The sequence below is a fragment of the Chrysemys picta genome, chromosome 7, assembly GCF_011386835.1.
Source record: "Chrysemys picta bellii isolate R12L10 chromosome 7, ASM1138683v2, whole genome shotgun sequence".
NCBI lineage: Eukaryota > Metazoa > Chordata > Testudines > Emydidae > Chrysemys > Chrysemys picta.
The window spans coordinates 124,778,847-124,805,621 of NC_088797.1; the positions used below are offsets into that span (position 1 = coordinate 124,778,847).

Sequence of the window (26,775 nt, forward strand, 5' to 3'; positions counted from 1 at the left end):
AGAAACTCCCCAAGAGAGGAAAGGGAAGCCAGAAGGGAGTTGCACGTTGAAACTGGAGAAATGCCAATGTTAGCCTGGTTGGAGGGTAAGAGACCACCTTGTTTGAAAGCTCGCGGTTAACTACAGTACTTCTCTGTTGGCAATAGCTATGGTAACCAGAGGCAGGCCCACGATCTAAGAATGCACCCTCCTTCAAAGCTTGATTTTATAAGTGGCCACCTCTAGAATGAAGGGCATGGAGGACACAACAAAGATAGGGAGCTTAAGTGATCACAAATATCAACTGTTGTAATTCACCCCTCTCCTCCAAAACTACTGCATCTCAATATTCAATTGAGAGTGCAGGGAACCTCGACCTCCAGAATGCCAACGGAAGCTCAGTGCTACGGATCAGCCAACAAACACACATTCCCTCCAAGAGAATTAGTTCACGGGGCTTTGTGTGAGAGCGTGTGTGTGATTTCCCCCCCCCCCCCAAGCTTCTGATTCCCTTTTAGCTTCCCATCAGCAGCTTTCCCATCAGAGAACCTGGCTACTGTTCCACTGAAAGGCTCAAGTTTAATTACGCTTGTTACTGAAACCATCTTTGCTCAAATCCTCTTCTCTCCCTCAAAGAAAAACAACATCAACTGACACCGTATTCCTGACCTCTTCTGCAGGAAATGCACTAGTCTACTGTATACTACATAGGTTTTTATATTATGCTCATCACTGTTGTACTGCCAGTGTAGAACCTGCAGCTATAGGGAATCAAATAGACTCCGCTTATCTCACCATCTCCTACAAAAGAAAGATATTTTTTTAGGCTAGCAGCAAAAAGTATTGGATCTTGGAGCTCTAGCTCAGCCGACGTTTTCATTGTAAAGCTGAAATTTCACCATTTAAAAAAGAGACGTACTGAGTAGAAATCAGCAACAGAGGGTCCTGTGGCACCTTTAAGACTAACAGAAGTATTGGGAGCATAAGCTTTCGTGGGTAAGAACCTCACTCTTGCATCTGAAGAAGTGAGGTTCTTACCCATGAAAGCTTATGCTCCCAATACTTCTGTTAGTCTTAAAGGTGCCACAGGACCCTCTGTTGCTTTTTACAGATTCAAACTAACACGGCTAACCCTCTGATACTGAGTAGAAATGTTATGAGAGATCTCTGCTTAGCATGAAGGCACAAAACCACTCAGCCTTTTTTTACTACTCTCGAAGTCCAAAGGCAACTTTGCTGTGAACAGGAAAGGAAGAGTGGGAAGCTGGATTGCAAGTTGCTTTTGGCAGAGATGGAGAAATCATGATGGGGGGTCATTTGAACTCTCCCCTACAAGCTCTGTTAAACTAGGGAACTTAAGGAAAACTGTAGTGGAACATAAGAGATTCCAATTGCTACATTCGACTACAAAGAAGCGTCAAACTTTTAACATCTTACAAGTAATTTCAGAAGGTATCAGACCTAATGAATCACTGCCGTTTCCCCTATGAAAACCTGCAGCTCAGTCTGAATTAAAGTCCAATCAAGCTGTTAACCCCTGCAATGCACAATGACCTTTTTATTTTCCACTGCTCTTGCAATTTTCCAGCCGTTTGAGTTCATTTGGGCTAATTGTCCCAACACAGAACTGCGGATGGAAAATGTTGCTGCTAAGTTGTTCCATTCACGGCCATTTAGGCCTGCACTGCTTGCGTCAGGTTCTACCTATTTTCTCCGTCTCCTTTGGCAGCACGACTTCAGGCCTCCAGTGCTATTCTGCTTTCAGCAGTCACACGCCACAGACTACATGAGCAAACTCTAGGAGGAGGCCATTGACCTTTCATCTGGAGTGCTCCATCAAGTGCACAGGGTTTGCGCCGGGGCACCTTTCCTTTGCAGCACATCATGTGCTGGGAGCCGAACGGACGCACATTGCACCCCGTGGAACTTGCTCTCCAGTCCTGTGTAAGAGAACACACTTGCTGACCCCTTTGGAAACGGACACTCCTTGCAGTTTAATTATGGAGCAAAAGCAGCCACTCCACAGTTAACGCTGCCATTGAGTTTTCATTATAAGCTGGATTTTTGACCCCACCTTTAAAATCCAAAAAAAAAAAAGGCGTATCAACCTCAAAATTAGTATTTTGTATCCAGCATGGAGGCAGAATTTCTCTATGGAATTTAAAGTTAATTGAACAAGCAGTTTTTTAATTCTGACACTACAAACCAGAACCACTAGATTCAGTTTCAAAGCACATGCATAGAAAGGAGGCCATCTGTCTACACACCTTAGAGATCTGCATGAGGGGGATGGGGAAATCAAAAGGCATTTGTCACCCTGTGACCCTGCTAAGGTCTGGAAGGGAGAATCTCCCAGGTATGTCTACACTGCAGCTGACAGCGAACCTCCCAGCCCACGTAGACAGACTCACACTTGCTTCACTTGAGTTAGCGCGCTTAATATAGCGGTGTGGATGTTGCAGCACAGGCCTGGGTCTGAGTACTTATAAACTGCTCTCAAATCCCCAGTTAGTCTTTGGTTCAGCCAGGCTATCAATACTTAACTCTTTTACTCTTCCCTCATTAGTCAATGCCTCCAGTTCCGCAATCATTTTTGTTGCTCCTCTCAAAATTCTCTCAAGCTGGTTGTGATCTTTCACATACAAGGGGCCCCTGGAATTGCTGACAGAACTCTAGGTCTAAAGAGCTGCTCTAGGAAACAAGCAGCGTTCTTTACTACAAAAATACAAGTGTTACAGTGCAATGGATGGTTGTAGAGAAACAGAATTCACTGTATACCATATATCCAAGTGAACACTCCAGTTTATGCCTTTTAGTCCTTCTTTAACTAGCCCCCTACAGATGGCACTGTACCATCATCTACAGCACTCCTGCCGGGAAAGGCCAAGCTTGGAGCAGCTAAGAGTTCCTAACACCCTGAGTCAGCCGTTAACAGCCAGTTGATACCACATGATGGAGTTTCCCACTTTCGGATGATGAAAGCACCAAGGATATGAGGATAGGGACACAGAACAATGACAGTGGCTGGGGGGGCACAATGCTCTTGTACATCAAAACCTCTTTATTCGAGATCAAGAGGAGACCTAATCGAGGAGGCAGATTATCCCACATCAGCCTATCACGGGATTCTGGCATCTTCTCTGAAGCAAGTGATTCTGGCCACTGTCAGAGACAGGATACTAGACAAGATAGACCTCAGGTTTGATCCAGTCTGACAATTCCTATGAGAGACAACAGGGGAACCCCACAAGAAATCAGGCATCTCATGTGACATATGTTGGGCTGACATGTCCGACATTATACAAATGCAATAAAATCTGCAGATATTTTTCCTAAACGATGCCAGTTATTTACATTACCTTTTCTGTGGCTGTTTCACATCCAATAAAAACACATTGGGTAGAAAACATAGTAGTAGAAGTTATCCTTTGCTCTTGGTGAGAGGAGTAATTCATTGATCCGGCAATTCCCAAGACATGGGTGAAAGGGAGAAGTACTTGGCTCACACAGGCTCATATTTATTAGCAGTAAATTCAATCCATGGTGTATTTTACACACTGCTTCTTAATTTCACTGCCTCTCAGCTGAATAGATTTGTAAGATGAGCATTTCATCTCAGCATCCCATGACTGCTGAATCCTTTTTTGCTTTTTATTCACTACTCTTATTAGTTGAGGGCAAAATGTTGCTCTTAGACACACATCCACAGTTCCTACTTACTCCCAAAGCAGATTTTCATTAACTAGTGATTCCAGGTGCTGAGCCTCAGACACCTTAAAGGAGCCTGAGTTTCATGAAGTGCTGAGCAAACGCCCTCTGAAAACTGGGTTCATTTCAAGGCTCTCAAGTTAGGTGACTAAAAATTGAGGGACCCAAATATCACTTTGAACTTCTGAAAATCTTGGACTAGGATAACATAATAGTGTCATTTTATTAACATAATGGTGTCACTTTGCCCACCACTGAAATACATCCACCTCTGGGTGAAACACAGCAGCTGTTTAGCAGTACACATCGACACTCTGCAATAGTTTAAGACCTGGAAGTGAAAAAGAATACTGCAATCTATTGAAGCTGCGTAAACAAATTTAGGATCACAATGCAGTGAGAAATTGACCAGGGCTAACTGGCCTTCAGTTTTACCAACCAATCAAGAAAAGGCATCTCCATCGCTCCTTAACACCGTGCTGAAACACTGACCTTGTACAGATTCAGGTGACAAAGAAATACCATTTCCTGCAGCATCACAATTGTCTTTGATCAGGACTAGCCCTGCCTAGCTTCTGAGATCTGAAGAAATCATAGCCCAGTGTATTACGGAAGTAGACTGACATCTTCCTGTATTTTTGATTAGTAATACCATCGCCCACTGTAGCTTTCAACAATCAGAAGCTATCTATCCAGGTTACTTGGGAAACAAGAAAGAGCAGACACCAAGGATTCAGAACCTGCTAGATTTCACACTCCAGATGAAGAAAATAAAGCCACAGGTAGCCATTCTAATAAGCACATAGCACTTTATTTGCGTGATTGTTAGCCAACAACGGGTGTTACATAGCACAACACAGCTTTCTGAGCAGGAGGACTTGTGGCACCTTAGAAGCTAATAAATTTATTTAAGCATACGCTTTCGTGGGCTACAGCCCACTTCATCAGATGCATAGACATCTGATGAAGTGGGCTGTAGCCCACGAAAGCGTATGCTCAAATAAATTTGCTAGTCTCTAAGGTACCACAAGTACTCCTCGTTCTTTTTGCAGATACAGACTAACACGGATGCTACTCTGAAACACTTCAGTTCGAGGACAAACTGAAGAGATTCTTCTATCACAAGATGACATAACTAGGGTGCTTTATCACCCACAATTTGATTTGGGCTATAGATAGATAAAATCATGAACTGAAATACGTTTCTAAGTTCAAAATACCTTCCCCTTGGTCATTTGTTAATGTAAGAAATACTTTATTCTGTAAAATAAATACAATTTCATATGATAGTTATTTTAGTAGGTCAGAGTATCTGTCTTTTATTCCCAGCTCTTCCACTGATTTTTGCTGTATGGCCTTTGGAAAGTCACAGCCTCTCACTGTCTCAGTCCTAATTAACCAAACTGGGCTACCATGAAGTTTAATGTCCATACAATACTTGGACTCCCCTGAGGGCAGTTGCTACGTATTACTATATGTGGAAGGAAGATAAATATATTTCACATCCAAAAGGAAAGCTGGGGGAGGGAGGTTGAGAGTTCTGGAGCCCCCAACACCCACAACGGCTCAGAGCTCTGGGCCCCACACGGTGGCTGACAGCTGCAGGGTCCCCGCTGCCCGTGGTGGCTCAGAGCTATGGGGCCAGCAGTTGACATCTCCGGGGCCCCAGGGCCCCAGAGCCACCCTGAGATATGGGGCTGAAGCTGAAAATGTCACAAGAGTCTCTGAAAGTCACAGAATCCGTGACCTCTGTGACCTCATCTCATCATCCTTACAACACAAAAGCAAGGAGACATTCAATGAAACTGAACGGGTGAAACAAAACCAATAAAACCAAGTACTTTCTCAAACAATGTACAATCAGATTGTGGAACCCATTGCAATGTGGAAGTCATTTAGGCCAACGATTTTTTAAAAGACTGGACATTTATATGGGTAACGAGACTATCAAGGGTTGTCATAGGTAATGCTAACAAACATTTTGGAAAGGGTTTAAAACCTCATGCTTCAGGGACTCAGCTACCCTGTATTAGAGATCAGAATAAGACCTAATGTGGGGAGCAGATTATCCTACACCTGTTACTGCAGGGTTCTTACACCTTCCTTGGAAGCATCTGGTTCTGGGCTCTGTCAAAAAGGATACGGGACTAGATGGACCTTGAGTCTGATCTCGGATGAAATGTTGTCCCTACAGTCCTCATTCTGAGCAGAGCCTTAGGGAGTGGAGAGAGGGGCAGGGAAAAGAAGACTGCAGCTTCCTCTTTGCAAGAAGCAGAGAGATAAGCACCCCTTCTTTCCCCAGTTGCTGAAAGCCTTGCTCTCTCACTGTGCCCCCCTCTTCGGCTGGCATGGTGAGAGCTCCCCCTCCTGCTTCATTCTATTTTAACAACTGCTTTTGACAAGCCCCAAGGAAAGAGATCAGCTCTCCCCTTTCCCATACAGCTAAATTAAACATTGGTTGGGAGATGTTTTGGAATCAGAATTAGTAATGCCTGAATCAAACCCCCCAAGAGAAAATGCTAAATGAGTCTCGTCTTCCTAAATATTTAACCACAACCATCATCAGTGACTAAACAAGCAAGGAAATACTCCTAATGAGGCTTGCGCCTATTTTGGGAGGCTGAGTTGGGTAAGCAACTCACCTCTGACATAATGAAGCCATTTCCCTATTCCCACTTTCCAAAGTGATCACATTGCTGCAAGTATCAATTATTTCCGATTTCCCCCCTCCCACACACAATCTATTACTCTGGCCAAATGGGAGAGGATGAGATAATCGCTGTTGGCTCTTTGCAAGAATGTCACAATTCAAAGAGGTGCTAGACAACATGTTTTCTGGGGTTGCAAAGCTTCTGGGAAAGTGCCTTGAAATTTTTGACTAATATACTCTAGGTGGTCCCTCCATATTGCATACTGGAGGCGCTCTCTTCCAACCCTAGATCTGAATCCATCTAGCCTGTACCAAGAAATGTGTGGCTGGGACAAAACAAAGTTCTACTGGCATACAGTTCTACCAATGGGAAGACAACAACATTTATGGAATGGACAGTCCAGGGCAGACCTCTAGAGAGTGCTTTTCTTGAGACTGCACAACCGCACAGACCAGCTTGAGGAACATAAACAGGTGGAATTTCCAGCCTGCTCTGAACAGGGCATACAGTCAGCATCTAGTCCAAGTTCCCCCTTACTGGGATTTGACTTAATTGATAGCCAAATAATACCAACATAAGCCGCAGCCTAAGTTTACTCCTTTAGCCTAGCTGTTTCTAGGGCTTCCCTGCAGAGTCTTCTCTGTTGCAAACCCCAGTCCAGAGATCAGACTCATCTTCTAACCTCATGGAGTTAAGTTGCCCATGCCACAGTAAGTCAGCCACACTTACTCTGCAACTTCCAGAAGGGTTCTAATAGGGCCCAATCAACAAGAGAAACCTGACCTCCTCTTACAAGCACACAATCATCCCAAAGAACACCTTTTCCCACAAGACTTTGCATTAACAAGATTTGGATTTCTGAGGGCATGAGCTCCTCCTTTCTCCTCTCAGTTCACCAGCCCCAGAATACGGCAGCTAATAACTCAGTAAAATTCAGGAAAACTGCTAAAATAATAACAAGTTACATGAGAGATACATGATCTAGTGAGCTACATGGCTGGGGATCAGGAACTTTGGGGTACAAATCCCAACTCCTTCCATAGTTTTGAGCAAATCACTTTACCTCTAACCATCTCCCCATCTGTAAAATGAAGATTAGAGTGTTATTTAAGAGGCAAGTAATAAATTAGCATCATGATCCCCAATGTACATATGGAATTATGCTGTACGGTGTCGTGCTGGATTTAGGCTTCCCTTCCTGCATCAACAGCAACACAGTGAAAAATGGGAACAATACAATTACTATATTATGTTTCTTCACATTTTATCTCAAAAATTCAATTGGCAGAGAAGGGGGAAATGAGGACTGGACACACCGATACCATTAGTCACTAAGTTCACTTCCAAACAAAATCGGGCTGGGGGAGGGAAGAGAGGAGGAGAACCACCATTTATGACACAGGCTGCATCAGGATCTGTCCTATCCTCCAAATCCTTAAACCCAAGAAAACAAGTTAAGGGGGGAAGTTCCCGGTGTTCCTTGCCCCCATCATATTCCCTACGATGCTGCTGATAACACTCCAATGGCCACTGAGTCATAGATTTTAAGGCCAGAAAGGACAATTATGATAGTCTAGTCTGACCTTCTGTATAATACAGGACCGAGACCTTCACCCACTAAACTGCATCAAGACCATGACTTCACTTCTGTTTGAGCTATAGCATATCTTTCAGAAAGATACTTAATTTTGAATTAAAGACTGAAATTCAAGTGATGGAGAATTCGTCATGTCCCTAGGCAAACTGTTCCAATGATTAATTACCGACACTATTAAAAATTTACATTTTATTTGTAGTCTGAATTTGTCCTACTTCATCTTCCAACCATCATATCTCTATATATTTCTATGCTAGATTAAAGATCTGTCTACTCTCAAAAATCTCTTCCCCATATAGGTACTTGCAGATTATGACCAGGTCGCCTCAACGTTCTCTTGGATAATCTAAATAGACTGAGCTTCTTAAATCGTGAATTATGAGCAATGGAGCTAGGAGGTATAATTCCCAGTACAGGCAGACGCACACACACTAGCCCTGCTAGTGTATAAAAAACAGCAGTGGTGGTTGCAGTGGCACAGGCAGTGGGTCAGGCTAGCCACCCGAGTATGTACCCGGATCTGGGATAGGGTTGTACTCTGGTGACGAACAAGCTCGGCTGTGACAACTCGGCTATTTTAGCATGCCAACTTGAGCAACATGCCTCCTAGCAGCAGTGTAGATGTACCCGTAAATGCACATTTTCCAGACCTCAGATCATTTTTATGGCTCTTTTCTGAACTCCTTCCAATTTTTCAACATCCTCTTTGAAGTGCTGACACCAGAACTGGCCGCTGTATCTAGCAGTGGTCTCACCAATGCATATACAGTTAATATCACCTCCCCACATGCCCCTGATTATGTACCTGAAGGTCATGTTTGTTCTCTCTGGGCACGTTGACGCTGCAGTCGGAGGTGTGATTGCAGCTCATGTAGGATGCCCATCTAGCTAATCTAGATAGCACAGCTAAAACGAACAGTGAGAATGCAGTGGCATGGGAGGTATTAGCCTGCCCAGAATCTGGGCCTGTGTGCCTTTCTTGCCCCCTATTGGCTAGAATACAGCTTAAACTTTATGAGTCTGCTGTTGCGTCTGAGCTAATAGCCTTAGTCCTTTAGCTCAAACAGTTGAGACTCATACTTTTAAATTCAAATCCAGAGTTCTGGGACGACTCAAGTAGGTCACTATTACACACAACATAGCTACTAGAGAGGAACGACAAACCCCAGCATTGCGTTAGTGTGGGTTGCACACTCTCTTAGCCAAGTAAGCTAGTCCTGAGCTGCAGAGAGCCCCAGAAATTTTACTCTTTGTGCGTCTGTAGGGACTGATCCCAAGATTTCTGGATCTAAAAACCCACAAGCCTCTGCTGCTTGAGCTAAAGGACCAATCCAGTTAGCTGAAAAGCTGTAGCAAACTCAAAAACCTCTATAAATGATTTAGCCATTAGGGGGTGACAACCAGCCATACTACATAATCCCCCTAAGCAGTGGAAGTTCAGCAGTTCTAATCCCCATGTGTATCTGCTGGAACAGAACCAGGGACCTCTGGGTCTAAAGCATGAGTCCTCGTGCTTGAGACATGGGAGAAGGTCCATTAGCTCAAAGGCAGAAGCAGACTCAAAACACTATGTGGTCTAGCCCCAACAGGGAGACAACAAGCCACAGAGTGTTAGGGTGGGTCACAATTGCATCGTCTTAAATCCTCTAGTGTCGCAGCAAGCATCATGCCAGATACCTTGTTCTGTTGCAAACCTTCTGCCATTACGTTCACATAACTTCTATGCTGTAATTATATCTTATGTCATCAGTAACAGTGACAACATAATTTCTGCTTATATTCAAAACAGCTCCCATTAAACATTAATTGTTCATAAAAACACGTTGCAACTTTTAATAAATCTTCTTCCCAACTACTCATAGCAAAGAATCACACAAATTTAATCTAATAACTTAGGCTGCTTTAGCATCTTTTAACGAGGTGTCTGAAGAAGACATACATTGGAACATTTTTGGTCACTTGGTGCTTGTAGAAATAATTAAAGGTTTCAGAGTAGCAGCCGTGTTAGTCTGTATCCGCAAAAAGAAGAACAGGAGGACTTGTGGCACCTTAGAGACTAACAAATTTATTAGAGCATAAGCTTTCGTGGACTATAGCCCACTTCTTCGGATGCATATAGAATGGAACATATATTGAGGAGATATATATACACACATACAGAGAGCATAAACAGGTGGGAGTTGTCTTACCACCTCTGAGAGGCCAATTAATTAAGAGAAAAAAAAAAAACTTTTGAAGTGATAATCAAGCTAGCCCAGCACAGACAGACAGTTAGATAACAAGTGTGAGTGTTTAAATAAGGACTGGGAATGGTTGGGCCATTACAAACATTGAAATCTATCTCCCCTTGTAAGTATTCTCACACTTGTTATCTAACTGTCTGTCTGTGCTGGGCTAGCTTGATTATCACTTCAAAAGTTTTTTTTTCTCTTAATTAATTGGCCTCTCAGAGGTGGTAAGACAACTCCCACCTGTTTATGCTCTCTGTATGTGTGTATATATATCTCCTCAATATATGTTCCATTCTATATGCATCCGAAGAAGTGGGCTATAGTCCACGAAAGCTTATGCTCTAATAAATTTGTTAGTCTCTAAGGTGCCACAAGTCCTCCTGTTCTTCTTTTTGTAGAAATAATTGTAACTAACCTTATATTGGACTTTCCCCCCCTCCATAACCCCATAGAAAATGCAAGCAGTTCATAAACTATAATAAAGCATTTGAAATCGTTCCTCAAGATCAAGACAGATTTTAAACCTTGTTAAAATGAAATTCTGAATGTAACCTCAGGAAACAGGAAAACGGTTTATTCACTGAAGCACATTCTCTTGGTTTTACTGATTTTCCTCTTATCAATGTCACCCTTTCAAATGTCTCAAAAGAAAGAAACTGGATTAAGTAACAAGATAACAGACCTTCCCCAGACCCAACCAGCTTATTCACTGATTCCTGGAATCTGCAAGTGGTACCTTCAAATAGTAAAAGTCTTCCCTTTCCCCGCTACCTGGTTCTGGAACTCAACCAACAGGGGATGACGTTTCAGAGCTGCTCTCTTCTCCCCTGCCCACCCCCCTCGCCCTGGAGGGTGGGGGTGCATTAACAGAATAAGATCAGGGTAATGATGGCCCAGGACATTTATCATTAACAGATTTATTCTTTTAAGCTTTAAAAAAAATAAAACAAGTGTTTTAGTGGAGGTTAAGAACATGAAACTGTCCCAGCAGGTCTGTCGGATATTGTTGTAACATCTTCAGGATATACACACACAAGCTCATGCAACTTGGCAGGAATTTCCTAATTACAGGACCCTGTTTTAAATTAACTTAAATCCAATTTTGTCGCTTGGCGTTTTCATTCCATTGAAGGGATTTGTCGTTCTTGTACATCTGTGGAATGTTAAAGATTTTTTTAGAAAAACATTTTAAGCTGTCTCCACTCCCCTTCCCCCCATTTTATTATAGCTTACATAAGCTATAAAAAAAATGAATGGGATAAATACAATTTAGGCCTAACAATTTTAAGGGTGCAGATTTTTTTGTTCAACACAAAGGGGTTTTTTGGTCAACTATTATAGTCAAGAGGACCAGAGTTGTTAGTTTTGTTGCCTTTGCAGCATAGCTGAGTGATGTGTTTTGGGGAGGTAGATTAGTGGAAAGAGGAATTTTCTGTCCTATAAAGAAATCAGCCACTACAGGCAAGGCTTCAATTCTGCAAACACCTATGAATATGCTTAACTTTAAGCATGTGAGTACTCCCACTAACTAGGCGGTGTTCTGATACAATATCTCAGAAAAAAAGATCACAACCCTAACAGAAGTAGTTATACTGATACAAAAATCAGAGTGCGGCCCAGGCCTGAGCAAAGAGAATTTAGTTCCTCAGTAGTAGGGAATGGAATTCCAGGAACCTGAAACTTGGATCCAAAGCTCTTTTGCAATCCATACTGGATTCTCTACTGCTAACAGAATGCCCTTTGCTAAATGTGAGTAAGCAGGATCAATGGGAGCAGGACTAGGGACCTACTTAAGGTCTAAACTCACCTGTTTGTCTCCACTGAAATTGAAGTAAGTATCAAAATCTCAGGGTTTCCCTGCTCTCACTGCATTGCTTTAGAGGTCAGTCTTCTGCCTGGAGAGTTGTTTTTCTTTTTTAAATGGAATTTCTTTCTGCGGCTGCTTCAGCAATTTTCAATCAGGAGACAGCAAATAACAGCAGTGAAAAAAATTATCAAGTTGCTTGGCAGCTGGGGAACTATTTACTTCAGACATTATTGACCACTGACTGCACTGCAAACAGTTCTTTTATTATAAAAGTGCAGTTCCTATGGGCTCAGGGCTGAGCACTCACTCCCCAATGAACAGGAGTTATAGGTGCTAAGCACCTCTCTGAATTCACACCCTCACCCTATAGGTATCTGGCATGAGACAGTGTTCCAACCCCAAGCATTTACAATTCATAATTCATTCATACAATTCAGGACCTAACAAAAGCGTAAGATTGACTTTAAAATCAGGAGGTTTTTAAAAAGTATCAATTTTGAGGAGTTGGGAGGCAGCTTTCTGGGTTTTGAGTCTTCAGGGGTCATACTGTCAAGCTTTTCTCCACTACACCACATTAGCGTCTTCTTTATTTAAATGAAAGCTGTGAGATTCACCCACATAATCACATGACCCCAGAAGCACATCCTCCCCACCACCCAGTGTTACCCTACAAAGCTGAAAACCCAAGCAGCACAGGATGTGGGCACCACAAAATTAGGAAATGCAATTTACATTAAAAAGTATCTCAGAGAACTGAATCAAAAGAAAGATGCTAACGGCTCCTATGAGGAGCAATTTCTTTCATTTCCGATCACTGGTTTTGGGCAAGTGATTTGAAAAGCTTAATGGTGCTGAAAGCATGTCTGCTGGTGTCACCAAACTTTTTCTGATCCCAGAAAGCAAGATGAGACGAGATATCAGACCTTCAGATCCTGTCATTCTGCAAAGCACCTTGCTCCTCCATGCCCCACATGTCAACTGGAACAGGATTTTAGCAGCTGCTATCTCGTGAACTGCTAGAGTTAGAGATTATTACTTTACACGTCATCTGAAAACTTGGATTCCAAAGCTGCTTTCAGAGGAATAAAACACTGGTTTCTTGCTCTGACGGTTCTCAAGGTATCAGCCTCTATAATCAGGTCAGAGTTCAAGTGGGGAAAGCAAGAAAGATGGTAATAAGGGTTATGGGAATTAAAGTTCCAATCTCTTCCAAACTAGCAGGAATCGAAATACTGTATAAATACATTTAGCAGTGGAAAGCTTGGTTTTCCAGCCTCCCAGAGATATAGCCTTAGCTGGATACAAGATATTGGTCCTTAAAATGGTCATTAGCCTCTCAGTCTCAGTGGGCTAGTCCATACCTAACAGCAGTTAGTCCCAGGTCAAAGTATTTTTCAGTTGTTCAGTCCAAGAGTCTCAATGTTTGCTTCTCTTCCATGCACAGACCCCCTCTGAATTCACCACTATTATCCTTCAATGGAAAAGTGCTTTATATAGAAAAATCCACAAGGACAATACACAGGCAAAGAGCCAGCCCCAGATTTGGCATGTGCCTTTGCAGGGGTCAGTGACCCTGACACTGCTACGTGTTGTTAAAGCTCCTTAGTTTGATCCCTCAACTTTGGAAAACCTGCCAGGTTTTTGCATAATTCCCCCTCCTCCCAGCCATGCCCCCCCTCATGCTCGCTCCCTGGGTTAATTTTACATCAGCCTTCTGGAAAACAATGGTGAGACGCCTGTAGGCCGAAGCTCGCTGCAAACACAATTCCAGAGGAGCAAAGCAATTAGCATTTGGCAGAGAGTTCCATTTCAGCTCCAAATCCCATGGCCAATGCCACCTTTTCCCCACCTCCCAGAAAGGAGAGCACTTCGGGGAGTCCATGCTGGGCTCAGGGCAAAATATTCCTGCTTTATGTACACTTCACTTTGGAATCAGGAGAGTTGAGTTCGAACTGAGTGGGTTCTCCACTGAACTGGAGGATTCGTTTCTCCACTGTTTCTTTTGTCATTTCAGTTGTTCTGTGTACAAGGGCAGAAGTGCCAAGTGATCACACAAGCCTATCATCAGAGAGAGAGCAAGGCAAAAAATCATAAGCTGCATCTAGTCCACTTCCTTCACCCCAGCCAGTAAAGGATTGTTCATTCCCGACAGTGTTTTCTTCAGGGTGTTGCCTAGTCCAATTTTAAATAATCAAAGCAAGGGGGAGCAGATTCTTATGCGATTCATTCATTTTTATTAAACACCAAAGAAACCTTTAACCCCTCAAATGCTGGTACATAGCACATGTGCAAGGCTACCAAGTTTAATACATTCCCTGGCTGTGTTCTGCAAGTCCACATAACCAGGCAGGTGCCAGTGTAGTGTCTGTACATCAGTCTATATGCTGGGCAAGCTAAGTGGCTTATATGATTATGGTGTATTTTAGTGGACAAGGTCCATCTGGGATGGGAACTTATATAGCACATTTAAAAAAAATAGAAACTAAGGTCCATGAGGCGGTGTGTGCTGGAAAGATCCTTGGGAAGGCTATCCACAGCCTGTCCCACAGCCACTTATGGCCCATTTCCCAGAAAAGCTGAGACCCTATGGAGAGGAGGATGGGAGGAAGGATGCATTGACTCATCGTTCTCCCACTCAGGGCTAGAGGAACATTTAGTTCGCAGCAAGCTGGGATGTGACTCTACCCTGAGCTAACCTGCCACATTCTAGCTATCCACATGGACCCTGCTGACATGCACAAACAGTTCTTTAGTAAATGTTGATCTACTCCTGCTTTGAAATGGGAGAAGGTCAAAGCACACAAGGGAAACGTTAATGTGCGGCAGCAGGATCCACACGGACAGTTAGGCTAGTGCAGGACAGAGTCACACACCAGCTTGCCACAAACAAAATGTTTGAATAGACAAGGCTTCAGAGAAGGCAGTGGTCTTCAGCAGGGGAAAGGGGAGACAGCACTTGGCTCCCAACTTCCATCACCTTCAGAGTAGAAGGAATTTCTTGGGGGGAATGGAGAGGAGATGCTCACTTACCTGATCTCCCTCTACCTTTCCCCGTTAAATTCCTGACCAGAAGGAAGTGGGGAGAAAGGCAAACTCACAGCCTGCCCACGTCTCTCCAGAATGGCAGCGATGGTCCCTGTGAAAGTGGAGTTGGAAGAGACGCAGCCCAACTTCTCCTTACTCTCAAAGAAGCAGTGACCAGAGAAAGAATAATGGTCCCGTAGAGCAGAGTAGCTCAGCTACATTCCCAGCAGGGAGTGGACTGACTGAAGTACAGTGATTACTGTGAAGATGGAACTGATATCTCCATGAGCTTTTTTGAGGTGAGAGAGGCAGTTGGGTACTGGTCACAGTTAAAACTCCCCCAGGATTAAAGCAACTCCAGCTGGATTTCACTTGAACTGACTATATACAAACATGGAGAGGGGCTGGCCTTGTAATTAAGACAGATGATGGGAGACAGAAAACCTGCCATCTACTGAGCACAACTCTGGAAAAGTCACTTCCTCTTCATATCTTGGCTTTCCCCATATGTTAAATGCTGTAATACAGACCTGCCTCACAGGTCACTGTGGGGCTTAATTCATTAGTGTCTGTAAAACACCTTTTGACCTTGGAGAAAAGGTGTTAGACTTATCTTTATTTCAGATTTATATAACTGCTTTCAGCTCAAAGAGCATCCAAAGTGCTTTACAAAGTTTACAAACTATGTATACAAAACATTACATCCACCACCAATATTGAGCCACCTCTAGCTTTTTAATAGCCCAAAAGAATGCTACAAAACAGTTTCACTTCAGAAGTGAAGAACTCTATGTTCAGTTGAAATTACAGAGCTCATTAGAAAACTAGAATGACCCAAATAAGAATTTGGGCAGGAAATGAGAACAAGCTTTTCTGAAATATGTCATCAGACCTCTAAGAGCCACCAGAGGTCAGGATCTGAGTACGACCTCATCCTAAATATGGCATCTCCAGGTTCAAAGCACCCACTGACATCATGTTTGGGCACTGGCTCATTAATGCCTTAGAGGAAAGAGTGACACCTCCCACTACACTTAAACCTCTTTTTGTAGCATTTGCTTTTACTTTGAGGTCTTCCATCCAAGTACCAATATAGCCCAAACCTGCTTAAAATTGTGCACAATAACGAGATCACTCCCTGAAATAATTTGGATATGGGATGCAGAGGGCGTTATTTTTGGGTGGAAGAATATCATGGTTTAGCTGAAGGGAGTCTGATACATCACAAACTGCATAACAAAGGCTGCCTTGTGTGCTAGTCAGCAACACAGAGCCAACAAAACATCTGAAATATAAACTCCAGAGAAAATGCTTGACTAATGACCCTTAACTACAGGAACATGAGCACTAGCCATGCCTGCGCCAACAGTACAACGTGCTGGGTTGATTGCACACTGCTGCGGGTGCACCAAAGGAGTCAAAGACACTATTTCCTAATGTTCCAAATGTTAGTGCAATTAGCCACTTTAGTCACCCACATAGAGAACATTTATGCAATATCTGCCTTCACAATAGATTTAATATCAATACACTGGGCACAGATTGGCACCTTTATGAACACGATGTTGATCATTAACCCTTAGAATACTAGCATTTTTCTGACGGTCACTTAAGTAAATCCTTAGAAGAAGGTGAGGTGATTGACTGAAAGTAGTTCCCACCCAATTGCTCTTCGGTGGCCTATGTGAAATGAGTTTGTTGATCTCCAGTTTCTAATGGTCAATGGTCCACATGATGAAAGTACCACCAAAATATTTGGCATCCTTTTGGGCCGTCTCAGTAAAGACATAAGGATTGAATTGGCTTGGAGACGAGTCCGATGGGGCAGTGCTGAGGTTCAGTGATGGCAAGGTGAGGAGGTATGCGTTATTGTGTGTTGCTAGCACTGCCTCTGCGCTATTTGTTCTCTAGATAAATAGAGAACGTCAGTCTCCGAGGGCTGTCAAACCAATAATCCCTGATAACTTTGTAAAACGAATACTTAGAACTACATTAAATATTCAATACATTACCCCACAGGGGCATGCATCTGCAAGCAACAGGATTTTCTTCTAGAAAAAACAGGATTAAATCTGCGCACTATTCTAGTTGACTAAATGGTATCTCCTCTGCATAGCTCCTGTAGCACGGTCTTCAAAAGGTTTGATTCTGCAATGTGCTGAACAGCCTCAGCTATCCCTGATTTCAACAGGCATGAGGTGCTGGATGCCCTCCTTGGGAGCATACTGCATCTTGCAAAACTGAGCCCAAGAGCAGCTGAAAAAAAGGCGAGTGAAAGCTGTATCCACCACGGAATCACCATTCATTTTAATCATTTGAGCACTGTAATAAGCTTAGAGGTGATTGGATTGAGAGTAGTGGGATTAAACTCATCTATTAATCCTCAGATCTTACTATTCACAGCTCAGATGTATTACCCTTTATGAACAGGATGGGCTCAAACTCAATTTTACAACATGTCATGTTTAGAAACTAAGAGGAAGTGAACATTAACTTCTTGAAAATACACATCATGCTCCCTGATTCTGGATCATTTGTGTAACAAGCTTACTAGACAGCAGAAATGCAGTTTTTATTAGTTGAATAGCTCCATAGCTGTGCACTCTACAAAGGTGGGGAGGGGGAAAGGAATCTGTCCCTACAAGGAGGGTACAATTTCTCCAGGAGAAGGGGAAATTTTTATAGGTACCACACAGAGTACATTTATTTTGCATCCTTGATTTATACAACTTATTTTTTATTAATTTAAATTCTATATTCAACTAGAAACTCCCTAAGACGTGAGGGTAGGGAAGGTGAGTATGTGCGGAAGGCAGAATTCTCCCCCAAAACCTAGCTAGAGCTGTTCTAATGTCCTGGCAGAATGTTGTTTTGCAAGAGCAGCTCTTGTATTCCATCGAAGCTACCCAGGCATTTTTCTGCAACATCTCCCCAGTATGCAAGCACCTCAAGTCATTTTACAATGCAAAGCAACAAAACCTATACCATGGAAACATCTGTCTGCCCATTTGCTAAGGTCACATATTCAGGGATCCTAAATGAGCGTAGAAACAGTGACTTAAGACAGCAAAGTTAAATCGCAACCACCAAAACTTTGCCATTTGATAGCCATATGTGATTCTCCACCCCCAATACAAGACCTGGAGGGATTAAAGTCGCTAGGCAGGCCAATTAACTGCCCAGGCTACACCCCAGGAAGGAGACAGGGAGCAGGTCATTAACTGGAAATGAGCTCAGCTGGACAGGAACAGGAGGAGCCTGTATATAACCCAGGAGCTGTGAGCAGCAAGACATTGTAAGGAAGTAGTCTACAGTCACTCCCTTGGAGGAGGGAGCTTGGACTGGCAAACCCAGAAAGCAGGGGAAGCCAGATAAGTAGGAAGCAGTCGAGGGAAGGGCTGAGAGAGTAAAGCCCAGAACTACTGGGTTGAGGGTCCCTGGACTGGAATCCGAAGTAGCATGTAGACCTGGGTTCCCCTATCAGCTACCTGGAAAGTGGCACCATCATGGCACTACTGGAGAAGATTGCCTGAGACTGTGAAGAAGGACTCTGGGTAACCCCGGGAAGGGGAAACCATGTAGTGACCCAGACGGAGAGCCAACTCACAAAGAGGAGGCTGTGGTTCCTGGAACAAGAGGGGCCACAGGGTGAGATGACAACGGGAGGGACTCTGCTGGAGGAGGGTGCAACATTTAGCCAGAGCTAATCCCCAGAATGGCCAGGAAGAGGTGCCATGTGCATCTGTGACACCATATATTAAAGCTCATCTGTGAAATGGCGATAATAAAGGTATGATTAAGTGACCTGTCCAGCATTACTAAGTGAGACTCAATAGCAGAGCTAGGTGAAGTCCAACTGCTAGTCCCTGCTCCAACTACTATATCAAACTGATTCTCAATGATTCTACTAAGCCAGTGGTTCCCAAACTTTAACAACCTGTGAACTCCTTTCACTAAAATGTCAAGTCTCGCGAACCCCCTCCTAAAAATGAATATTTCCAGGGATTTTCTCCTTTAAGTATAAATTATAAAAGCAGTGATCTTGGAAATATAAAATTTGTTTTTATGACATGCTTATTACACACTATTATTAATTATTATTTATCATTACAGTATTTTTATTACATTATGAAAACGGCAACACTCTTCCAAGATCTCACTTTTGTAGCTTGTATCGCTTTGAATAAGCCTGTTATAAGACAAGGCTCCTATGTTTCATCAAGGAGTATCAGATGTGAAACAGCGTGAAGGTATTTAAGAAGCCAACTCAAAGAGTTCCGCCTACACAAGCATTCAGGTCTTGAGCAATCCAGGCCAACAATGCACGTCACAACATAGCTTAACCTTGTTCTTCATAATAATGTTAAAAACAATACTAACTGCCTATTTAATCTTAAAAACAGCAAAAAAAATCCACCTCCCTTACCATTTTTTATAAGGAGTCTTGAAGTTTAAATCTCCTCACTGTGATAGAGATGCTTGCTTTGATCTGCTTAGCTCTTGGAAGTCCAGGGACTGCGTGTTGCCGGCCCCTGCTGTCTCTAGGGACAGCTCTGTACGCCATCAGAGAATTTTTTCCTGAGAACCCCCTGTAACATTTTGCGAACCCCAGTTTGGGAACCACTGTACTGAGGGGTGAAAACATTAGATACTTAAAGTCAGCATAAATCACCTACTCTTTTTGAAGATGACCATATGATTTAACATCCTTTCAAAATTCCATTCAGATGTATTCTTCCTAGAATCAATATCCATCTCTTTTCCCTCTCCCATAAGCCATCAGGAATCAGATCATGGACTAACCTCCTAATAAACTACTTGAGCAATTCCCGCAATTATAGAAATTCATAGATACTTAGAAAACGAAACTTCTTACTTTTTTTTTGCTTGTCCAACATTAAAAAAAGACAGCACTATTCAGATTTCAGAATTTTAGCATAAAAACGATAGATATCAGGGATCTTGAATGAGTTGAAGACTTGGGGCTGTAGTTGCACAGTTAACGTTATATACTATGACACCTCCGTTCTTCTTAAAGAGAGGATGAACATACTCAGGGTGGAGGCTCCATGCATTAGCATTCTTTATCACCCAACTCTCTTACTAACATTCCCAGAAATGCTCCTCCACTATTTCAGTCCCATGTAAAAGAAGAGAGATGAGTCTGAAAAGGACTAAGTCATCAGCAATTACAAAGTCAAATGGAATAGGTGCAAAACACAAATTCAGAGAAATCCACTTGGTCTCTTGTTGACCTTTGCATTAAGAAAGATTCTATTATTAAGTCAACTTGTAGTGCTTAGAAACTCATGCACTGAGTAGGTGTCCACTGCCCTATCATTTCCAAGGACATCAATAGAGTCTGGAATTTCTGAAACTGGCAAAGCGCTGGACTCGGCGTGAGTCACAAAGGCTGAAGAATGGCAATTTGTGACTTTCTTTTTGTTCCGAAGGCTATAAGCCAGCAGGGCTTCTAATGTAATTATTGTTCAGGGAGACACATTAGGAAACATGCTCAGCATGCAGGCTCTGTCCCCTAAAGCAAGCCTTGCTAGCTTAAATGATCCCTCCAGCATGCTGATTTCTGAAATGTGAGCAAAAGAAGAGTAAACTGAACTGCTCTTAGAGCTAGTGCAGCTGGGCATTTCTAAGCTTATTCCACTATTGCAGATGAGATAAGGCACAAAATAGGAGACAGAGTGCAGGATGTGCCAGCCTAGAATGAAGACTGCAATGACACAGTTGTTATCGATCCCACAAGACACAAGAATGCACCCAGATAACGTCCTTCAGCCAAAGAGCTCAAAGTGCTTTACAAAACACTGATAGTTCTACAGACGTCCCTGTGAGGAATAAACTTCTCGGTGTTTTCCTTTACCAACCTGTAAAATGGGAGTAAACAACTAATCCAAAGCCATACAGCAGATCAGTCAAAGTTGGGACCAGAACTCAAGAATACTGACTGTCCCTTGCTCTGAGCATTACAGAAAACTCCCTTCCCTGGAGGGTTACAATGGAAATGCCTCCACAGTGCCTGATGCAAACTGCGAAGACCCAGATGACTTGGCTACATGCTCACCTCACATCGTACTCCTCAGAGCATGAGCACAGAAACAATCCTGACAGGAAGACAAGTACAGCAAAACGTACATCGTATGTGCAGCAAGTCTGCATTTCTGTAATGGGAGAGGAACTCCAACCAGCTACATTATAGTAATTGTTAACATAATGCCAACATGAAGTTACAGCACAGCCACCTAATACTAAATGAAGAGAAAGTGGAAACTGTTGACCTTAAAGTATTAAGTGCTCTTCACATCAATTATGTATTCCAATGAGGTTAGTGGGGCGGTTTCCTTCGGCTCAGCACTAGACGAAGCCTTAGGCATAATATTCTCCATCTGATACCCACACAACTGCCATTTACATAATGAGAGTTTGATGTAAATCTCAGGATTATACCCTTTAATTTAGATGTTCTTACATTTACAATTAAGTATCAGTAAAAAAAAAAAAAGGATTGTGATCTCTTTTTTCAGGGACAGGATTGTATACAGTATTTCTACACACAGCAGGCTGGTGCAGTTAACAGTGCACGTTTAGCCAACTGGAAAAGCGGTTAAGAATTTGGAACCTAACCTTTTTGTGCTCAAGGAAGTCCAGTACCAACAAGCCTAGTACTTTCAACTTCAGTAACATTGTGCTTTCAAAGCTCTTTGACTAGTTTCTCTGCGTTCCCCCCGCTGCAGCCAGCCAGCACTGCGGTATCAGACAGAGCAGACGGTGTTCCTAAAATGGGACACTGATCTATTTAAAAAAAAATTCTTTCTGCCTCCAACACAAATTTTTAGTATTTTTTCTGTTTTAATATCTAATTTACTGTCACCATTCATACCGTTTACTTTTTCCATTTCACTCTGATTGAACAGTGATAATCATTCTTCACATGATGACTAGCACGTCATAAGACACGCCCTAGACTGTTCCTATTTTACAGATGGGAAACTCTGGTACACAGAGGCCATGTGACTTGCTCAAGATTACACAGGAAGTCTGGTGCAGAGCCCGGAACAGAAGCCTGGCAGTCTGATTCCCACTCCTGTGCTTGAGCCACTAAACCATGGTCCACTTTCCACTTGACTTGCACTAGCTAATGGCTGGGTTCCCAACGCTGCAGGGGAAGAGAATTAAATAAAAATAAATCTTGCTATTTACATTTTTAAGAATTTACTTTTTTCGTTTCAAATAAAACCTAGCTCTGGAGGCTCAAACTACATGGCAGAGTCCCTTCCAACTTGCTCTGCAATATGGCTGCCGCGAACACTGTGGTAGCAGGAAGATAAAGGAGCTGAACACTATTTGCACTGGTTCCCATCTTTTCAGTGTCCCACAGCTCATGAATAGATAAATCTGTATCCATTTCCAATTCGCGATCCGCAACCAGGGTCCGCGGATGCAGATATCTGCGTATCCACAGATTTGCAGGGCTCTAACGGTCTCAAAACTTGGATAATAAATAATTCACCATGGAAAGAAACTGGCTACCAATTTTTCTCTCTCTCTCTTCCCAAAAGGGATTCATACACCAGGAATCCTTACATGGGGTGGGTTATAGAACTAGGGAAGACTGTAATAAACCCTGGGTAGTAGCAAGCCTGGAGAGTCCCGTCCCTATCTCTAATATCACCCTCTTCCCACCTTTACTCCTTCGTTTTTGTTATTTTTGCTCCTTTTTCAGCTCCCTTCCCTAACTCCCAAAGCTACATGCGGATAAAGTGGGGGTGTGGGAGTCAGCTTGTGGCCTCAATGGGCTGGGATTGGCATAATCTCATAGCTAAACAATACAGGAGCAAAGGAAGAGAACCTATAGGCTACTAGGCTGCTGGCCAAACATCCCAATGGCTAGCTGCATGAAGGCCCACAGTGGGAGCAGGGAGGGAAAGCAGGTAGCATCCCAAAAGGCCACCTGCAGCTTTCTCCATGTCTGAAGGAACATTTGCTGTGGAGATGTGGGGTAGATCTAGAGCTCGGGAGCTCTTCCCCTGGGGAAACCTGAGCTCAGAAGAGGATCAGGTCGAACTGTAGTTATCAGATTTCTTCAGCACTAGATTTAATCCTGCTGAACTGCAGCTTTCGAGATGAGGCCATGAGGATCCTAGTCTCGGTCCCGATCTTTCATCTCCTGCCCTAGTACAATGCCCTGGAGGAGTCTGACTGCCAGCCGCAAGAGGCTAAGGCCCAGGCTGCTGTCAGCACTTCAGGAAGGCAGCGTTTCATGGAGTTATTGCAGCTGTACAAATTCAACAGGCTACAGCTGCAATTCAGCGAGTGAAGCATTGTTAACCTCGTGCTATCAAGCTATACAAATAACAGCGGAAACAATCTACTAATCCGGAGCCAGTTTTTGACTGTGCTAATCCATGTGTGAATAGGAGTGGTTCTGCCAACCTAGGCAGGGATCCCAATGCCAAGGCAAAGATGTTTCTGGTTTGAACTAGCATATGGAGTTCCAGAAATTGTTTGCTGTAACTCCTTCTGACACTTGCGCATTTTCATCAAGGTGATCTACTTCAACAGCTATATAAGTTGGCTAGTGTTTTACCTGGGGTCCTTTGCATTGGAACCTGGGCACCTCTAAGTGACCCAGAATGCAGAGAAGCAAGCACTCATATGGAGGTGCCTTTTCCAGAATCTTGATCTACATAAGACTGGATCTCCTGAAGGGAGGCCTCTGCAAAATAGTCTCTCCCAATGAACCACAGTCACCAGGCAGTTATGGAAATGATAAATGTGTTACAAGAATTTTGAACAATCATTAGATATTTGTACTGTGGTACAGCCTAGCGGTCCCAATCACGCATCAGTGTCCCATTGCACTAAGCGGTCCGTGCCACAAAGACTTTACAATCCAAGTTAGGGTGACCAGATGCCCCGATTTTATAGGGACAGTCCCAATTGTGGGGTCTTTTTCTTATATAGGCTCCTATTACCCCCCACCCCGTCCCAATTTTTCACACTTGCTGTCTGGTCACCCTAATCCAAGTATGTATGATGTTCGTCCATCGTTATCGATAAAGACCTCAACAACTCATTCTTTCGATGACCGGGCTCTGTGCATCCGAAGATGACTGATCAGTCCAATTCGGGCGTGGAACATCCTATCACACGTCGGGCAGACATGTAATGGCACTGTCGATGATGTACGAGCAGCTCTGGACTTGCGCAGCTCACGCTTTTTTTCAGCCTCAGCAATACGCCTCGCCTCAGAGGTATTACTGCCTGTGTGAATGAGGCTGCACCATGCTGGACGGACATGCTGCGAAGGTTTCCCATGTGGCGGTGTTGATCGCGAAGGACTTCAAAGAGGTCTTCAGCGTGTCCTTGAACCGCTTCTTTTGTCCTCCATGGGAGCGCTTTCCCTGAGTGAGTTCTCCATAGAAGAGCTGTTTAGGAATGCGTTCGTCTGACATTCTCACGACATGTCCGGCCCACCTGGTCTGGGCTCTCATCAGCAATGTGTGAACTGACGGCAGACTGGCTCTAGTAAGGACATCAGTATCAGGCACTTTGTCCTGCCATCTGATTTTTAGAAGCTTTCGCAGACAGGAAATGTGGAAGTGATTGAGCCTTCGTGCATGACTCTGATAGACAGTCCACGTCTCGCAGGCGTACAGCAGAGTTGGAAGCATCACTGCTCGGTAGACCTTCAGCTTCATTGGTAGGCTGATCTCTCGACGTTCCCAAACGTTGGAGCGCAGTCGGCCAAATGCAGAGCTGGCTTTAGCAATTCTGCAGTTTACTTCATCATCCATTGACACTGCTCGGGAAAGGGTAGTGCCAGGTACGTGAAGTGGTCCCACTGTCTGAAGTCTCTGTCCATTTACAATGATGGACGGTTCTGAGTACGGAGCGTGGGGAGCTGGCTGGTGCATGACCTCAGTCTTCTTGATGTTAATAGTGAGACCGAAGTTGTTGCATGCAGTTGAAAACTTGTCCATACTGGCTTGCATTTCTGGCTCTGTACTAGCATTCAGAGCACAATCATCGGCAAAGAGAAAGTCTCGAAGTACAGTTTCCTTCACCTTGGTGATGGCCCGCAGTCGCCTCAGATTGAATAGTTTCCCGTCAGTTCTATACTTCAGGCCTACTCCTTCAGTGCAGTGTTGAAAGGCATCAGTCAAAGTGGCAGAGAATATCATGCTGAACAAAGTGGGTGCTAAAACACACCCTTGCTTGACGCCGTTGGTGACTGGGAAGGCCTCAGATGTTTCACTGTCATCCAGGACACGAGCCATCATACCATAATGAAATTGACGTACCATTCATATAAATCTGTCTGTACAGCCGAATTTCAACATGATCCTCCACAGTCCCTGTCATAACTATAAAGGGAAGGGTAATAGCTGTCCTGTGTACAGTATTATAAAATCCCTCCTGGCCAGAGACTCCAAAATCCTTTTCCCTGTAAAGGGTTAAGAAGCTCAGGTAACCTGGCTGGCATCTGACCTAAAGGACCAATAAGGGGACAAGATACTTTCAAATCTTGGGGGGGGGGAAGGCTGTTGTTTGTGTTCTTTGTTTGGGAGTGTGTTCGTTCTCGGGACTGAGAGGGACCAGACATCAATCCAGGTTCTCCACATCTTTCTAAACAAGTCTCTCCTATTTCAAACTTGTAAGTAAATAGCCAGGCAAGGCGTGTTAGTTTTCCTTTGTTTTCTCAACTTGTAAATGTACCTTTTACTAGAGTGTTTATCTTTGTTTGCTGTACTTTGAACCTGAGACTAGAGGGGAGTCCTCTGAGCTCTTTAAGTTTGATTACCCTGTAAGGTTAATTTCCATACTGATTTTACAGAGATGATTTTTACCTTTTTCTTTAATTAAAAACCTTCTTTTTAAGAACCTGATTGATTTTTCCTTGTTCAATATCCAAGGGGTTTGGATCTTGATTCACCAGGAGTTGGTGGGAGGAAGGAGGGGAATGGTTAATTTCTCCTTGTTTTAAGATCCAAGGGGTTTGGATTTGTATTCACCAGGGATTTGGTGAAGGTTTTTCAAGGTTTCCCAGGAATGGAATCCATTGAAATGGTGGCAGCCGAACCAGAGCTAAGCTGGTAGTTAAGCTTAGAAGTTTTCATGCAGGCCCCTACATTTGTACCCTACAGTTCAAAGTGGGGATCCAGCCTTGACAGGCCCTGACGACTGACAGAGTCAAATGCTTTCGTGAGGTCCACAAAAGTTGTGTAGAGTTCACGATTCTGCTCTTGACATTTCTCCTGTAGCCGACGCACAGCGAAGATCATGTCAATAGTCCCACGTCCCTTGCGGAAGCCACACTGTGATTCTGGCAGTAAGCCCTTCTCCAGGTGAGTGATCAATCGGTTCAATAAAACCCATGCAAGAACTTTCTCCGGTGTAGAAAGCAGTGAGATTCCACGGTGATTGTCGCATACCTGGCGATTGCCCTTCCTCTTATAGAGGTGCAAGATGGACGCGTCTCTATATTCTTGTGGAATGGTTCCCTGCTTCCAAAAGGACTGAAACAGCTCAGTGAGTTTCTGTAGCAGCACGGGTCCACCAACTTTGTACACCTCTGCTGGTATGGCATCGGACCTTGGGGCTTTGCCACTTGACAGCTGATTGATAGCTTTCTTCACTTCGTCCTCTTACAGTGAAGCGTCCATGGAGTCATTGACTGCAACCTGGGGCATCTTGTCAATGGCCTCATCATTGATGACTGAGGGGCGATTGAGAATTGCTTCAAAGTGTTCAGCCCATCTC

The 26,775-nt window shown here is 43.5% G+C and overlaps 1 protein-coding gene across 4 annotated transcripts in view; it reads right to left on the reverse strand.

Moving 5' to 3' along the window:
• CNNM2 (cyclin and CBS domain divalent metal cation transport mediator 2) overlaps window positions 1-26,775 on the reverse strand; it is a 169,351-nt gene that overhangs the window by 53,804 nt on the left and 88,772 nt on the right. Inside the window, exon 2 of one of the 4 annotated variants that reach the window (XM_065552572.1) lies at window positions 10,972-11,319. The exons of the other annotated variants lie outside the window; for them this stretch is intronic. Coding sequence (XP_065408644.1) covers window positions 11,285-11,319 — 35 coding nt within the window. The 3' untranslated portion in view covers window positions 10,972-11,284. Of the gene's footprint in view, window positions 1-10,971; window positions 11,320-26,775 lie in introns of those variants that run through there. 4 annotated transcript variants of the gene reach the window in all.